This window comes from Strix uralensis, chromosome 17 (genome assembly GCF_047716275.1).
Source record: "Strix uralensis isolate ZFMK-TIS-50842 chromosome 17, bStrUra1, whole genome shotgun sequence".
Lineage (NCBI taxonomy): Eukaryota > Metazoa > Chordata > Aves > Strigiformes > Strigidae > Strix > Strix uralensis.
In genome coordinates, this window is record NC_133988.1 from 15,917,019 (window position 1) to 15,935,111 (window position 18,093).

Sequence of the window (18,093 nt, forward strand, 5' to 3'; positions counted from 1 at the left end):
ACACAGGATTTAAATGCAGAACTTAAAACCACCATATTTCTCTATGTAAATGAAACCATTTAATATCTTTCCAATGGTTTTAATACTGTATCTCATGCTGCCAGAGCAATTTACATATTCTCATGATGGCTTTCCTTAGCCTAATTTATTGTAAGAGGAACATTAAGAATTAATTCCTAACGCTCGAGGCAAGGGAAAAAACAAAACAAACCATGCCCTGTGCAAACAACCTGAAGAAATTACTAATTTAATTCTATATGCAAAAAAAATACAGAACTAATTGTCTTTTGTAAAGGCTTATATATCTCTTAAGACAGTTGTACAAACCAATACAGCTTTGCCTTTAAAAAGAAAAAAATTAAAAATTGCTGCTTTAAGATTTATCCCACAGCAACAGTCAAATGAACATTACAGCTAAGATATTTTACCCCATGAAAAGACCCAAATGTAAAGAAAATCACCTCTCATCAGGTAACAGCTTCCCTTTCTGTTCTGATGCACCACTGGGGGAACTGTTCAGTTCTGAGAAAACTGGGGACTGAGTTTTAAGCAGCAGTGCAGTCTGTGGCACAAAATACAGAGTGTTAGAAACAGGCAAATGGTAAATCATTGTAAGATCTTGTTACTGAAATATCTTAACAATCACACTGTATGTTGTTAATGACAATAAATCATTACTGTTGTACCAAGTCAAATTTAATATTCAGCATTATCAGATTTTGTAGCTGTTGAGCCATTCTTGCATGCGACATCTTTCTTCCTCTGTAGCCAACTGCTGACACAAAGACCATACCTGACTTGTGTAAAGAACCAGCTGCACCAGCTGAGGCATCAAGGCATCAGCCATAGTTAGAGTTTGCAAATTTGGGTGCATCAGAGATGTCAGCAGGACGGGAAGCAGATGACCAAGCATAGTAGCCTTTGTAATTTGCTCCAGGCCTTTCAATCTGTAAGGAGAATCAAGGTTTACATAGTAACAGTTATTTTCAGAGACTATCACTACTATTTTAAGTCATCTGTTTTATCTTGTAACAGACTGCACAAGTAGGCAATACAAAATCTAGCAGAGAACATTTACATTATACTAAAAAAAACCAAAAAACAAAAAACTTAGTATTTTGAAAACACTGCAACTTCTCCAAAGTGTTAGCATCCTAGTTTTTGCTATCAATTCTTACTAAGCAATGATAGACCAGAAGACAGTAAATCAAGAGTTTAATAATTACTTAGAAAATTATAAGCTCCCATGGGCAGGGGATTAAAGTCCACATCAAACACAAATGTCTTTGTTCAGTATGTACATCAGGCTCCTAGCACACTTAGCTCAAAGTACTTTAAGAGAATCTGCATCTACAAAAATCCATTTGAGCATGAAACCCATCTGAAAACATCTCAAAGGAATTGTGTATTGCCAAGAAACAAAACTAATCTTGCGGGCACTGAAAAGCATAGAAACTGAAACCTGAAATGCAAGTTGGAGAGGAAGGTGTTTGTTTGATGAGAGAAAAGGTTCACAGCTTTTGTTTATGCCCCATTCCCAACATATATTTTTAAGTGGAGGAGAGACAGGGAAGGGCAAGGTGACACAATCTGATGAAACATGAAGGATATCATAACAACATCCAGGACCTGTCGTGGATAAAATACCTAGTCCAGCTACCAGAGATGTATTAGTCAGAAATATAAAAATAAAGAAAAATTGCCCCATCTTACAGGAATATTCCCAGCTGACAGGAATATTCCCAGCTGTAACTACAGTTTGTTTCCAGTCACCCTGCTCACAAGTACCACTGTAATGGATTAAAACCTTACCAATTTGAAGTTTCTATAGATTATCAAGCTAGTAGTACTAACATGGAGAGTCTGAGTCTAAATTCTTCAAAAGGTAAGTGCTAAACAAATGCTATAGTAAGAAACAGTTCCTATACATTCAAAGCTCAAGTATGAAGTTATAAAAAGTAAGTAATACTAACTGTGCTTGTACAATATGCCACAAAAAGCAACGGTTTACAAGTTAGCATACTCATACTTGTCTTACCTTTGCTCTCTATCAGAAATGTCACTGTTTATTAGTGCTGTAGTGACTTGTTGCAGCATTTCTAAGACTTCATCGCATCCTGTCAGAATTTGTGTAGCAAGAGACAAAATGCTGGCCTTTAGCTCCTAGGTACAAGAAGAGTTATAGAATACTTAAATTCTTAGAGAATATAAAAAAGGACAACAGAACAAAACGATGGATTTCCAAATTAAAATAATGATAATGTGACCTGGCAGGCCTGCAGCAGTAGATTCATCCAAGACTTAAATTTGATTAATGCTAAGCCCAAAGTGCTGGGAGAAACTAGGTGCATATTTTACAGGATGCACATCCAGTTTCTAGAGGGAAGGAATCCCCAAGTCCAGCACAGGAGAGAGAGCTGTCAGCCAGCCAAGGTACAGCATTGGTGACAGAATGTCCTAGCAGGTATGAGGATCACTGTAGAGAGAGAAACTGAACAATGAAAACATGGGTGAATACCGAGACAAGAAAAGTACTACGATATTTTAGCATTTACTCAATAAGCCTGAACAAATAACTTTTAACTGCAGCAGATTACAAGCACACAAAGTCTCAAAGAGCAGCAGACAAAGCCAGCTTAACAAACAATACCAGGAATTCAGAAGTCCATACCATTATAGAAGAATTGTTACTGTTACAAAAACTGCTATAAGACAGCCTGCATGCTAGGACAAGTCTGGCTTCTGTGAGTTCATTCAAGACTATTCCAGCAGTAATATGAAATGACACCATTTTAATAAACCTTATACCAACAAAACAACCACTGTCTGCAAACCTTCTCCTCTAACAGTTTCCTTGCCACAAACATTATTCACGCTATTTCAGAGAACAGATGTAGGTGGCTCTACATAAGATTTATAACTTAAAACTGCAAAAAGGCAGAAACCAGGTGAGGCAAATGAGAAAACTCTTTCCTATTTAAATCTGAAACACATTTTTTCAAGGACCACCTAAGTGATTTGGAGAAGACAAGGTGGTGGGGTTATGTGTCAAGAAAAGATTCCTGGCACGCACTTTTTCTTACTAGCACATATTAATTAAAATACATTTTAAACCTCCTTATACTATATTTAGAAAGTGAAGTGTCTGCTTTCACTGACAACACAGAACCTAAGTTGGAATACTGAACACAGAACAATTGCAGACTTCAGCTGCAAAACAAGAAAAAACTGTCTACAGTAATTGAACTATACCAAGAGAAAAAGAACCAACAAAACAGTGTAAGTAGAATGCACTGCAGAAACAAGAGGTGTCACGGGAACACTGACTGTAGAGAGCCATACTAGAATAAAACTCGGTGTTTACCTGTACCTTCAATGTCTCTCCCTGCAAGGAGCTGTCACTGTCATCATTTTCATCAGGTTTTATCAAAATAGTATTACTGAGGAGGTGGTTCTGTACAGCCATCAGATACCGCAAACACGAAGATGCAGCCTTTAACATAAATAAGTACACTTCACATTATCAAAAGCCTCTAATCAACTTTGATTCAGGCAATCCTTGTACTTTGAAATATAGAAGAGGAAAAAAGTTGAGGGAGAGGACAAGCAAAATCAAAAAATAATTTCCCCTGAACAAAAGTTTTTTTTGCTGATTTAACACAAGCTTGTTAACACATCCTTAAGAGAAGAAACTGGCTGCAAAACACTGAATTTTGTGAAATAACTAGGAAAACATATGAAGAAGCAGTACCATTTTATTCAACTATGTAATGTTATGGTAATATTCAAGTAGTCTAACATTAATTAATTCTTAAAAGAGAATGCCACCACAGAGCTAAATTTAATCCACGTTCCTGAAGGTGGTGGTTCCATGCTACTAATCCTTTCCCATCCCCCTGCAGCACAGGCCATGACTTCTTCCCCCCTCCCCAGTGTTTGCATGCAAGCTCCCCTGCCTTGGCCATCAGCCAGATCAGGGAGCTGATCCTCTGAAAACATCTATGCATACCTTTACCATTAAATAATGTCAACTTTCACTCATTTTCATCTGTAAATGATAATCCGTCCTGCTTGTATGAATCATTATACACAACTGTAGAAAGAGTTTATTTTGGTTTTTAAGTTGTTGTAAGACTTTGAAGACTGAGATACACAAGCTTCCTTTAAACTACCAGAGCAACTGGAAAATATCCCCACATATAAACCTGTTTCAGAATTACTGTACAATTTACTTCACTGTAAGAAATTGCTTCTTCCTTCCCTGCACAGCATAAACAAAAGACACTCTTCCTGTATTTGATAAGACACACAACTGTAACAGTTTCACCTCTACGTACTCAGTGAAGACGATGGATTTAAGGAGGAAAAGAAGCCAAAGGCAAATATACTTTATCAAAATACATTTTACTTACAGGCACAGTTGAAAGAAGCCTTTGAAAATCATCTTTAGATACAGTTTGGCACTTGGTGATTAAGACACAAGATTCTCGGACAACAATCTTGAGAATGTAGTGCAACAGCTCATCATTTAGTCTTCAAAAAATGCAAGGAAGATGTAAAATGTTAACAGTCTAATTATGGTGTATTTTGTATAGCTCATCTCAAAGGTCACTGCAAGCTGTATCACAAATTGTGTGAAATCCAAACAAACATCTGTTCAACTTCAAAGATTCTGACACAAAGAAAACCAAGCCTGAAATGTTTAACAACAATCAATGCAACAGACTGCCAGTGATTTCCTGCACTGGACTGATATAAGTCTACGACAGCAGTGTCGCATCACACTTATGAATTATCATCCACATTTACCATATACGTGGCAAGTAGCAGGGAATTCAAAACTAAGTCTGTGTGCAAAACTCTAAAAACTCTCTAAAGTTTCCCCTATGGACACAAAGACGGTATTTCAGGTCACACAGCCAGTGAGATAACGAGCAATTTCAGCAGAATTTTATGCAAGTTTACCTAAAGCAAATAACAGAAAGGTACATTATAAATGGGAAGGAGGGGAAGCGTATTGTTGCATTTTACCTATAATGATCATCATCTTCACTTCCAAATCTGTTGTTCTGAAGCTGTTCAGCTAAATTAGTCAGGATAACGTCGCGAAGTTGAGAGAGACCACTATTTCTCTCTCCTAAAATGGAATGCAAAAACTTTTGCAAAACAGCATTTTACAGAATTAATTTAATTTCCTCAGATATCTTGCTTAATATATGCTACTTCTCAGAAATTACTGTATTTACAGTGTAACCCAATTTCCTGTTGATATTACAGACTGTTAAAACTTACTCTGCACGTAGCACTATCTTAAATTCCAAAGACTCCGACACATGAACATGTTCCTATGAAGTAACAAATTATTGCACATCAGCTGCTTCTAAATCCAGACTCCCATTTCATGGTGAATGCAAGTAGATTATTACTGTTTCACTAAGGACTAAAATTACCTCTGTTAACTGTGTCATTGCCATGGGTAACATTAACTGCTAACTACATGTTCTAAAATACAACCTGGACAAGAAACATTACTAACAGTGACTAAAGAGAACTTTAATCCTTTTCAAACAGCTGTCTGATTGAGACAAATTTTCCTTTTCTACACCTAACATACGTTTGACCATGGAACCCTTCAGGAGGCAGAACCTGAAGCATTCCATAACTTCCTAACAGGACTAGTGCTCAATATTCAGAACTGTTCTCCCTCCACGGGTTGAGAAGTATTTTCACTTTTTGTTTTCAATTAGAAAAAACACACTCTCACACGTAAATAAGACATTCTCACCTTCAGTTAAGACCAATTTCAATAAATTATTGATTTCTGCTTCTCCAGGATACAGGATATTTAAACCAGAGCTAAAGAAAAAAATAAAACCATGTATTACTTAACGTTTTCAAAAGTGAAAAAAATAATTTCAATGCACATGAGAAAAATGGCACCACAGAACCTCAGCTTAGTATCCAATGCAACATTTAGAATGACTACATAATAGCTTCTCCCAACTTAGAAAGGCATCCTCCATATTTTAACATTTATATTAGTCATATAGTAAGCAGTTGCTTTCTCCAGAAATCTCCTGTAATCAACTATATTTTATTGTTGAGGTCCCAAAGCTGCTTCAAGAGCTATTTGCTTCCTTCTGAGAAACTCCACATTGATGATTTGTATATACGACAGCACAATCATTTTTTCAAGAAACAGACAGATGTCAGAAAAAAAATGGATGATGGCTTAGAGAACGACTCAGACAGCTCTGGTAGAGGGTAAGAGCTGTAGCTTATCTGTGACAAGAACAATGGAAAAAGCAAGAGACAGTAATCAAGAAGTCACTACTGTTACAGTTTCGTAATTAAAGACTGGCTCCTTATAGAAGTCTTAGTTTAAGCTAAGCAGAAGATTCTAGAGGTGGCGTTTCAGAAACACAGCTATGCATAAATACTCCTTCTGGAGATGTGTCTCCCCTCTACCTTGTGATGAACTTTGTCTTTTCTACAGGAATTACCACATCAAGAGAGAAAAATCACAGTAACTTCAAATGAGTACTTCGTGTCTGTCTTAAGAATTGACACTATTATGCAGACCTCTTCTTCTTTTCTTTTCCCCTTTTGTTTTTAAATAACACTCTCATAGAAAAGAAAACCAGTATCTTTTTCAGCTTCACACTGAGAGATTATTGCAGCTTCCTTCCCTCTGGCTCATGCTGACCAACTTGTGATATAAACATCAGGAAAAGTTATCATACATTGCAAGCTAAGTTTGAGGTTTCCATTGGTATCAGAATCCCCCAGTGAGAAAACAGGAGGAAGCAGATGTTACCTAAACCCCACCTCTGAGGTTTTTTTTACAAGTCATGGGAGGATACAGGGTTAAACAAGGGAAAAATGCAGGAGCTGTCCATACAGCTGATGGGATACACTTTTCTCTGTCAGAAAGTAAGACCCTGAAAATGCTAGCTAATCATACTAAAGATATGCTGTTCTTCCTTCACCCAGAGTTGCATAAAGCCACTGAAATTTGGAATGTCATGATTCACACAAAAAAAATGCAGGTTGATCTTCAGAAGGTTTTGTTCTCAACCTTTGGAGCACTTCCCACTTGAAAGCAGATTATATTTGTACTTAGGACGTTTGAGACAGCATTCCTTGTCCTTGAGATTTACATTATCTTGTTTTCGTGATACACAATCACACTTTTTGCTCGCTTCCCTGTACTTAGTCATTCTGCTATTTTGACAAGCCGGAGAAAGGAAATTGCACAGCATCAGGTTCAAGAGACACAGTAGCTAATATGATGTGGAGCTAAAGCAACCATCATGCTTAAGTGTTTGATGACCTGGTGTACCAGCCCAGAGACATAATGCCCACCCTTCTACCAAAAGAGATTCCTGTTTTCTAAACATAAACCCGACTTTCTCAAGACAGCCTTACTACCCTGTCCGTGTTTTCCCCTGGGCCTTCAATACTACAGCATTCCTCAAGTATTATTCATTCTGCTTCCTCTTACATTCCTTTTGTTTGGGAAAATTTTAGTATTGTCGCTTGAAACACTGGTATAAGCTGACATTAGCTTTGCCTATTCCAGAACACCAATAAACTATACAAGCTAAATACTGAAGTCATTCTAGCCATCACTGAAATGAAGAAAACTCTGCTTGAATTTAGCAGCTGTATTATAGTAAACATTTTTTTAAAAGCTAAAGAAAACCAATAAAAAGCAACAAATGAAAAGTATAGGAAGTAATTACTACCTGTTATTTCACTGTCATGACAAACACATTGCATTTCCTTTCTTCCACAGATATAAATACAATGCCAACCTAAATTTAATTTTAAATTAAACTGCTGAATACAATTTGAATGTTCATCTGTTACAACATTTTCAAATAATCTAAAATCTAAATTAGGTTTAATTTGACAGAACAGATATTTACCTAATAGCTAGACAAACCTCCTTCTGGATTTCAGAGCAAATCTGATCCCTTGGTGCCATCAGTAACTGCCAAAGTAATAGGCCAGACCTTCTAACAATATCTCTGTTTCTTTCGGTTTGTGGGCTGAAGAAGAATTTAAAAACCACCTAAGAAAAATTAAACACAACAATATTAAAAACTTGAACATTGTCCACATTAACTCTTCTTCTCCAGTCAGTTTCTCAAACTATTTATCTAGGCCACTAAAAATCTGAGAGTCAGAAACTGACTTTGGGTCCAAAAAAAAGGAAAAACCCAAAGAAATAAGGAAGTAACCTCTCTGGATTTTATTTTAGTGTGTAAAGGTGGCAATTACATTTATAGTAGGATACTTAAATGGGTGTGTAAGATACTGCAAAGCCACTGCTAAGTCAATCTCCATTAAACTGAATGAAACGAAGAAAAAACCAAACTCTAATAAAATCGAGTGGTTGCCTGTATTCTAAAGCAACTTTTTTGTGTTTATTGTGAAGTACATTTAAGATGCCCTTGTACCTGAAAGACAACAAGGATGCAGCGTATTATACAAGTATCTCCATTCACCATAGCTTTTTCCATAATGTCACAAATACTGCTGAGATGATGTGCTTCAATTGGATGTTGCTTGCCCAAAAAATTTGTTATGGGAAGATTGTTGCTGACTGCAAGCAGGTTGAGTTGGTGGATACACATGGCACCAACATGGTGCAGTAACTGGTTAATAACCTCATTTGTGGTCGTTGCGTCCCCTAGAAGAAAAGCAGTTCAAATGCTGTCTGCAAACAGACTACAGCATTAGGATTTGCTTCTGAAACGCAGCACATCATCATCGTCTCTAACTTCAGGACACCCGCCCACATGATAAACAAAAGAATTACCCACATCACTTTTTTTAATGTGCTAAAGGTAGCAAGAATCTGGAAGCTTCCAAACACATCTCACTTTTTGCTTTTTTCTTTCTTAAAGCAAAGATAAACCATGACCAATATTTATAAATAACTTTTCAAGAATGAAGGCAACTTTTAATAAAAAGTTTCAGAAGGTAGTTTCTGTATATTTATTCTATGATAACCATACATTTCACTCCTGCTTTGTATAAAATGCTGACTTGTAGGTTCACCTCACCTTTGGGCTCTGTAATGACATGGCTCACGCCCAGTCTCTGACAGACACAATGGAACGCCTGGTTCCCGGGATTACACCACTGATCAATATAATCATTAGAGCATGTCCATATCATGTTATTCATAGTATCATAACAGGCACCTAAGAGAAGGAAAATATTTTGCACATCAAATTTTAGAATATTTGTTAGAAAAACAGACTGAAATATTTTTATAGCAGGTATAAATCCAAGTTATTTGTTTTGAAAGTTCTGTCATGTGACAGCAACTTAATAACCATGCATGGGAATGAAAAACATTAAAAGGAGATTTCTTAACAAAGGAATTAAGTCAATGCACATCCCTTTTGATGTTTCAAGTAAATGTACAACATCTGTTTCAGGTAAGTACTCCAGTGCTCATTATCTGTAAGTACATAACATATATCATTCCTCTGCAAACCTCTCACACACTGCCACAGTGCATCAACTAAAAATAGTTGAGTCTGGCATCAGATAACTTCTAACTTTCTAACTTTTTCTATACAAAGTAGAGGAGAAAAGGTTCCAAATTTATTTTACTAAAGCTATTGACAATTAAGAACCTTAGAATTTGTTTTAAAGGCCTTGTGGTAAAAACATAATAGCTTTAATAAAACTGACAGTTTGCACGGTGCAACTGTAAAAAAAAAATTTATTAGAGACTAATCTCCTAAAAAGCTTAAAGCCTACAAACACAAGCGGGTCCAAAACAATAAAAGGAAAGGGATGAGTGGATTAGAGACACAACTGTTGTACAATAGAGGCCTTTACCATACTTTAAAGGTTCAAAAATAACCTGTTTGTCTACATGTTTCAAATGACTGAGGTAAATCTCTAGTAACAAGCTAACAGGTTAATATACAGTTATACCTATCCAAGCATCCTAGCATTTAGAATATTACTTAAAACTATTTATCTCAAACATTTTAAAGAAATACATTCTTTCTTAGGCCACAAAAACACTGCTTATTAAAATGCTAGCAATGATATGCAGTGTTTAAGTAGCACGGACACTGTTCAGAAGATTATTTTCTTATACCAAGCAGGTTTAAAAGAAAAAAAAGAGTCCTGAAGAAAACACTCATGAAGTTTCAGTCATAAAGCAATATGGAAATCAGAAATACCTACAACATCTTTCCAGCTAAGATGCAGTTATGGATTTTCAAATATAGAGACAAGACACTCAGAACTTTGTAGCACCTTAAAGCATAAGCAGGGTATAAAAATCAGACTTCTTTCAAGATTCTTTTCTGCTACATAAAACACTTTTCTTGAGGTTGTGTGCAGCTGAAACTGCCAAAGCAAGATACTTCAGGGAATTCTGAACCTTCCAAAATGTTAAATTTAAAATTTCACCATAGACATGAAACTCCAGCTGCAGAGTTGCTCACTGCAAATTAAAATCCAGACAGACTACTCAGAATCTAAGGGTTGGGGTGTCGAGTTCCGAAGTACTCCCAGAAGAGAGATCTAATTCTTACCAAGCCCTGGAACTAGAGCACCACGTCCAAGCGAACTTCCTGCAGCATCGATGAGATCTGCTCGGCTTGTGAACTGTCCATCCGAGATATTGAACACCAAGCTTGAAGCAAGGACTACATAGAAAAAAGTCTCCAATAAATTTCTGAGACGTTTATTATATTTCAAAAAACCAAGGACTTCAAATCTGCCCCAAACATATCTGACTTACTTTTTAAAGATGACAAAGCACTTGTTCCTCCAAAGAGCGAGCGTGTTGCAGAACTGCCTGATCCCCCCGGGGGTGGGACCAACATCACCAAGTACGTTCCACATGTGTATATCGGAGTCTTCCGTAACATTTTCAGTGGCAGCCCACAGCTAGTGTTTGCAGCTGAAATATTAAACAGAAAAACATAACACAATCATGTATATCTTCCTAACATTAAAAACTCATAGTAACAGGTAGCAAACAAGGCAGATTTTTATTTACGGCTTCAAATAAGTCAATAGGGAAATTCATTGAAACTTCATTTTGCAGCATTTAGAAGTTGCATTAAGAAGTTGTATGTAGGGGGTGGCCTCAATTCCACACATTCAGCACCAATCCCCAGCAGCACACAAACAGTTTCACAGGTTATTTAACTAAAGAGAACTTAAAAATTTAGGAAAAAAAAAAGACAGCAATCTCCAATTTTCAAACCAGGAAAATTAGCAGCTTAAAATTTAAGTATAAACAAAACTGTTTTGAGAATTGTATGATGATAAACATATTGAAAGCAGTATCTTAGAGCCAAAAAATCTTTTAGCATGAAGAGATCATTTGAGATTCACTACGCATTTACTATTTTAAGTTCTCCTGCTCCACATGAAACGTATACAGTCATAATGATCTAGCCCCTGCACAGCTGATCAACACTTTTCTGAGCACTGACTAAAGAATTATCCAAGAATAACCACTTCTTCTTCTTCTTCTGTAGCACTCTAGTTGTTAACTGGCAAAATACAGCCTTTAAAATAGCTCTTTGAGCTACCTCTTTGCCAGCTTCCCTGTAAACATATCCATTTCCTGTATAAGTTATTTTTATGGAAATACCTTTAATTGTTTAAAACTGAAGAAAGAAAACGCATGTGCATATGAAGGAAGAAGAGAAGTAATGAGGATAAACGGAACAGAATCTCATCTTAAGATAAATCTTACAAAGCTAAAGATCATCCTGAAAGCCATCAACACTGTTCATTCAAGATTCCCTAATTAACTTGGGTAGTTTCAGCAAGTCAATAAAAGAATACCCAAACATTGCACAAATTACCTCAAAAAAGCAAAACTACCTCCAATTTATAATACTATATAATTATTATATAAATATAAATACAGCATAAACCAGTCCTGTAATTGAATACACAGAGAAAAAAGGGTGCTACAAGTATCCTTCCCAGTTTTCATTCTTAAACTTTTTTCACAATAAATGCCTAATTTAGCAAAGGAACTTGTTATTCAAGCATTAAGCAAATACTGCACATATATCTCAAACACTTATTTTAGAAAAAGAAAATGGACACTTTTTTTAATATGTCCTAAGAGATTAGTAATTACTAGAACTGATAACTGTATGTGTTAAGAAACAAACCATGAAAAATTACTGAGAGTCAGTAAAACCTCTTCTGACCTGCTTGGTCCTCTTTCAACGTATTGGAGATTGTAGAGCCGGTGAGAGCAGCCAGTGTTGCTGACGGGGAGGCTCTGTACCTAGACAGCCTACTCAGGAGCATCTCGTTTATACTCTTTGCAGATTCACCCTCTTTTCTCATCAATATAATTCGTTCCTGTAGAGGATTTGCTATACATACGCCATTTTCTACCTATTAAAATGGAGAAAAAAAAAAATTTTTAGATATTAAAGTCTGTAGGAGACAGATTACCTTAACTGAACAGTAAAATTGAACACCACAATATATCAAGTAGGGATACAAACTTAAACCCTGCTGGCAGAATTTCTCACGAAAAAGTGTTATAAAAGCTAGACAGATGAGTATTTGTTTTGTATGCAACTCTGTGGTTCAATATAGTATCTTCTATTTTGTCTGTCCTCAAAGTCAGAGCTGCTTGTCATAATTTTAAATTTATTTATGGAAGTCTACTTAAAAATATTTAACTTCCCTGTATTGTTAATGATGTTTCACTGGCAAGTTTTGTAAAAAGAGGCCTTTAAATCATTTGCCAGCCAAAAAGCATAAGCAATGATTTTCTTAGACCATAGTCTTCAGAGGACTTGTTACTAAAGAATGCATCTCTTAATGAAGATAAGATCTGATTTACAGCTTTAGGCATTTTCCAGAAGTTGTACTACTATAGCCTACCACTTCTAGCTGAGCAGATATACAGACACTGCGCCCAAAATAATCCAGCAAAGCTCAATCCTCGTACAATTTCAACTATCAATATTAGAGGTCTATGAATTGCTGTAAGCTCTGCTGTATAAAGGAGTAAAATTTTAGACCGAGGTGCTTCACTGTCAAAGTACACACACACACAAATGCAAGCATATATATGTGTATATACATACACACACATATGTAAGCCACTGAGATAAAAAGGAGTTCAAACTACTGATACATGTCTCTAGACTTAGTATTTTGAATGCATTTGGTTTTACACTAAAACCAATGGTAGTCATACAACGTAAAAAAATTTTAGGCTATAAAATGCAATGTAGACTAAACAATTGGTTTTGGCTGGCTTTTAAACACAATGAAGCAGATCCACAGTGAACAACGTTTTAAATCCTAATATGCTGAATTACTGTCCCAGCGTAAAACTTAACTGCTAATTATAATAAAACATTTTACGTTACAAGACAATTCATACTGCTGGAGTATGACAATCGTACGTCCTCTGAAGACAGAGCTGCACGACACGCCTTCTGTTCGGTTAAAAGTTATTTCATAAACACATTACAAACAGCTATTCAGCCTACACATGTCAATATTCAAACCCAACATGTTGATTTGCAAGCACTGATATTTAATTAAGCAGTAGTCATGCTACCAACTCCAAAGTCAGAGAAAACACATAATTTTCTTACTATAAGTTCAAAAATATCCATAAAGACAGAGTGGCCTTTTGGTGTTTTTTCATTGAGGCTTGCAGGAGACCAAATCCAGTAGAAATATGTACCATCTGAAGAAAGATGCACGGTAGTCATGGTACTGCCAACTGGGAAGTGATTTACTGGCATTGGGATTATCTGACATACCTACAAGAAGGAGAGTATCTTAACAGTTCTTATTTTGAAGTCTGTTCTTATGAATATTAACAGCGTACTTAAAAATAAATAAATTAAGATCAAGTGCAGTTAGTCCAGAAGAGGTTTACTGTTGGACATAATAGTACTATTACATTTATTTGTTACAAAGAGGTATTCTGTAATGCTTGCCAAATGGATCTACTGCATACAACACAGCTTATATATCTAAACATTTAACATACCTAAAAAGGATCATCTCCTCTCTAATGACTGAGAGCATACCCACAGTACCTTAAGGAAAATATACATGCTTAAGAGTTATCTGCTTTCTGCAACTTCTCTGAAACATTATTCAAAACTTTGGAAAAAAAGCAGAAACATTCTCAGTTTCAGGAAACACACTGGACATAAATGTGCATATCCATCCTTAAAACCACAGCAGGAGAAAACTCAAAGCAAACAAACTATCCATTTTTTACAAAGGATGACAGTTATTTATCTACAAAACACAATTAGACCAGAAACAATACCTGAATTTTGTTACAGTAGAAGAATGATGAGCTGTTCAGGAAGATCATGCTTTCAGTTTGAATCAAAGTCCATTTTGCTATTGTTTGATTGCTTTATGATGTGACCATACTATATTTTAGCTCTTGCAACACTACCATAATACAGCGTAAGTCTGTATATGCATATACATGTACGTATATACACACATACATATACATGCACAGATATATATACACACACGCTCACGCTCTAGCACATGGAAACAGGAATATCTGTAACATAACTTACAAGTTCCATCATGCAATGCTTTCAATGGAGGTTTATAAAAAGGCAGTTTCACAAGGTAAAAAAAAGCAACTTCAAGGACAAAACTAATGAAAGCTAGAAATGGTTGTGATTAAGAACATCTCCTTACTCTACTATAACTCTGCAATGAACTGTTCCTTTTACCTGAAGGGTATGCTGATCCACGACCTGGAAAAGGGAGTGAGGCTTATTATCAAAAGAGACGGGCCGATGGAGAAGTTTGCTGTTGCCAAAAGCAACCCACCCGGTCTCCAGCTCCTCATTACGGCAGTACACAAAACCTCTGGTAAAAAAGCAGTATATTAAAATGCTTTAAAACCCTGTGATATTTTTTTGTTTTTCTACAAACAACTCGCAACCACATTCTTGAACTTTGAACATAAATTCAAGTCAGCGTAAGGCAGCAATTTCTACTGTAAAAGACCTAAGGCATAAGAAGCCTCATGACTTCCAAGCAATAAGGAAGCAAGAAGGTACAGTGAGTCACATCCACACTAATCATTTATATAATGAATGACGTAATTAGAAAACAAATACTTACAAATTCAGCAATTGTACAACTACAAACAAAAAGGTCACAGAACCAGTCTACAGTATAACCCTCTCAGCAAAAAAACAAACCAACTTACTACACCTTTAAAAAATTAAATAAAATTTAAAATACCAGCTATTCTGCTAGTATACCTCTTTGCAGGAGGTTGGACTGGATGGCCTCCAGAGGTCCCTTTCAACCTAAATTATTCTAGAGATCTAGAGAAAATATACTCGAGAAGAATTTCAGATGAAAAAAACAAAACAGTAAAATAGCATTTAATGAAAATGCATAATATGCTCTAGTCTTGTTGCACCTAACATCTGAGAGAGGTTTACCAGAACAATAACTTTTTTTTTTTTAAAAAACAGATCTGCAGAATAGCAAATATTCAACTGTCACTTACCGCAAAGTACCATGTAATCCAGATCCTAATTTGCTTATTCCTCTGCCCACTGAATTCGTTGTATAAAGATAGAGCCCATCTGCTGCAAGACAGCGCCCTAAGTCTGCATCTGAATTGGGAAGGAAGAATAGAGCAGAGACCTCCTCTGTAATATGCCAAACTGGAAATTCTCCGTGGTCATTAACGCTTCTGTGGTAGCTACCACAGCAACTGGAAACCAACAGATGCTCACGACAGATCGTCACCAACGGGTCAGAACCATTTTTTTAATACTGAATGTATGACTTAGTGTTCCGAGAGGTACTGTAACATAGTCACAGTCCACTCTTTTTTTACATTTCTTTCAAGCCTTACAGAGGTGCCCAGATCACACGAATACTATTCACTATTTAAAACCTCCTGCTGTTGCCAAATAAACTTAACAAGAATTAGATGCTAGTCACTCAGCTTCTCTTTTGAGATAGTAAGTGGCATTAGCGCTGTTTTTTCATGATTCAAATGTACATCATTCATTTATCCATAATTTATTTTTCCTGTGTTGTGTTCTCATTTCAGTGTCAAAGACCTGTCTTTGGGTATTATGGCCCAAGCTGCTGTAAAAAAAAAAAACCCAAACAGTAAGTCTAAACTTGCTTTTTCTGCACACTATTCAAAACTATAGATACAGTAGGAACTAGACCAGCATACCCAACCATGCTCAGGAACACAGGACTATTCAATGAAAGCATTTCAAGCAGAAAATTCCTTCACTACAATATAAAACAAGTTGAGTATTTGCTATTAAATGCCTTCAGAAAGACGCAAATGAGCAGAAGACCATTCTCTTCCAATTTTGCAACAGGTAATGCTGTTCAGAACTGGTAGCAAGATAAAATACAAGTAAGGCTTATGACTATGCAAGTCTTCTTGCTCAGGACTGCTGGTATAACATAATTGTTTGTGAGGAAGGAATAATCCAATATTGAGCCTTGATCTAATTCCTGGTACAACTTTGTGCTTCTCTTAAAGCTAGTAAGCAGACCCTTCCACCTCTGACCGGTTAAATTAAGACAAAAATGTACTTTGAACATAGCTTTCTCACTCAAAGTAGTAATTATTAACAATCAAGATGGTACACACAAGGCAAAGCCTTGTAACAGGGATGTCAATAAATCAGTCCAGTCAATCTATTTAAGGTTACAGTTTCTGAACAGTCAGCTAGTGAAAGGGAAAAAAAAAAATACATCTAGCCACTCTCATAGCAAAACCACCTCTTCAAAATATAGATGTCTTCATTAAATTTGCAGATAGCCTAAAATGACAAGTCAGCTCTGTAAATTCCTATGGCTTGCATTAAACTTAATGAGATGTCATCAAAGCTTGAACTAGTATTTCTGAAACAATATGAACTCTCATTTAGTGCAAAAATAGCAAGCAAACAAAGCAGCAAAAACTGAGAATTAATTCAGGGAAAGAAATACAAGAGAAGGCATAAAAAACCCCATATAAAACACTGGACAGAAACAAAAGTAGAATAGGAAAAGGGAACCCAAAAAAAAGAAAGCAATGAACTTGTACTTCTAAAAATAAACATGCTCTGCCAACGATAGCTAGCTACTGAATACAGTGATACTGCACAGGACAAATAAGTTACGCTTACTGAGAGACTAATGAGTGGATAATACCCAAACTCAGTTTGACCTCTCTGCAAAATTCCCACTGAAGTCAGGGTGGGTCACTGGATCTACGGCTTTTGATCATTTCCTACAGCCTGATTACCAGACAATTTAAAATAGCATCTGATCTTCAGCAACTGAAAAGCAATGTTTTCTGAACCCCATTATGCTGTAATTAAAAAAAAAAAAAAGCAGCCATACTATCATTAACACACCAGACTTAAGATTTAGCCTCTTAATTTTAATATAAAAACAGGATGATGTTTTCTATCTGATCCCCAAATCAACTTTAAAAAAAGCAAACAAATCATTTACATATCTCGTTAGATTAACTTAATGAGAATAGGTATGGCAAGCCAAACAATGTAAACAATTTAGTACTCCTGTAATTTAGGTCCATGATTTCAAAACTTCAGTTTTGAACGTACAGACTAAGACAACAAAGCACCCAGAGAGCTGCTGCCCTCCCTCTCATTGTATATCAGGCTTTGAGACACTCCTGTGATGCCCAGTTCTCTCTCCAGATGGTCCTTCCAAACCCTTCAGCTTTCAGTTATTTGATATCTACTGTACTTGCTTTTACATTACTTCCAACAGAAAAGGAGAAATTCTTTCCAACTCCAAAGCCTTACATTAATTTTTAAACCATTATCGTCACTAAAAGCATCTTGTCCTCCCCTGCTAATATTGACAGTCATGAAATAATTCACCTTTATTTTCACTGCTGGAACTACTGTTGGCATCGGGCGCAGGTAACATGTCTTCAAAGCCCCAAGACACTATGTGCTTTCCTCCAAGCAAACAAGAGGGTGAGCCAGGTCCTCCCTCCAAAAGCAACAACCTTTAAGCAGAAAATAAAGTAAGATGCATAGAAAATAGTGATAG

At 36.2% G+C, this 18,093-nt stretch overlaps 1 protein-coding gene across 6 annotated transcripts in view; it reads right to left on the bottom strand.

Annotated features, from left to right (window-relative positions):
- The window catches only part of HECTD4 (HECT domain E3 ubiquitin protein ligase 4), a 79,313-nt gene that overhangs the window by 45,249 nt on the left and 15,971 nt on the right, over positions 1–18,093 (bottom strand). For 4 of the 6 annotated variants that reach the window (XM_074886796.1, XM_074886794.1, XM_074886792.1 and 1 more), the window contains exons 4-20: positions 17,919–18,049; positions 15,554–15,662; positions 14,760–14,898; positions 13,638–13,808; positions 12,222–12,414; positions 10,784–10,945; positions 10,575–10,688; positions 9,075–9,215; positions 8,466–8,698; positions 7,932–8,077; positions 5,786–5,856; positions 5,032–5,137; positions 4,413–4,533; positions 3,365–3,493; positions 2,039–2,163; positions 794–947; positions 462–562 (exon numbers count right to left, since the gene is read on the bottom strand). In XM_074886796.1, the coding sequence (XP_074742897.1) occupies positions 462–562; positions 794–947; positions 2,039–2,163; positions 3,365–3,493; positions 4,413–4,533; positions 5,032–5,137; positions 5,786–5,856; positions 7,932–8,077; positions 8,466–8,698; positions 9,075–9,215; positions 10,575–10,688; positions 10,784–10,945; positions 12,222–12,414; positions 13,638–13,808; positions 14,760–14,898; positions 15,554–15,662; positions 17,919–18,049 (2,346 nt within the window). The remainder of the gene's footprint in view (positions 1–461; positions 563–793; positions 948–2,038; positions 2,164–3,364; positions 3,494–4,412; positions 4,534–5,031; positions 5,138–5,785; positions 5,857–7,931; positions 8,078–8,465; positions 8,699–9,074; positions 9,216–10,574; positions 10,689–10,783; positions 10,946–12,221; positions 12,415–13,637; positions 13,809–14,759; positions 14,899–15,553; positions 15,663–17,918; positions 18,050–18,093) is intronic. The other 2 variants (XM_074886795.1, XM_074886793.1) reach the window with 1 other exon arrangement.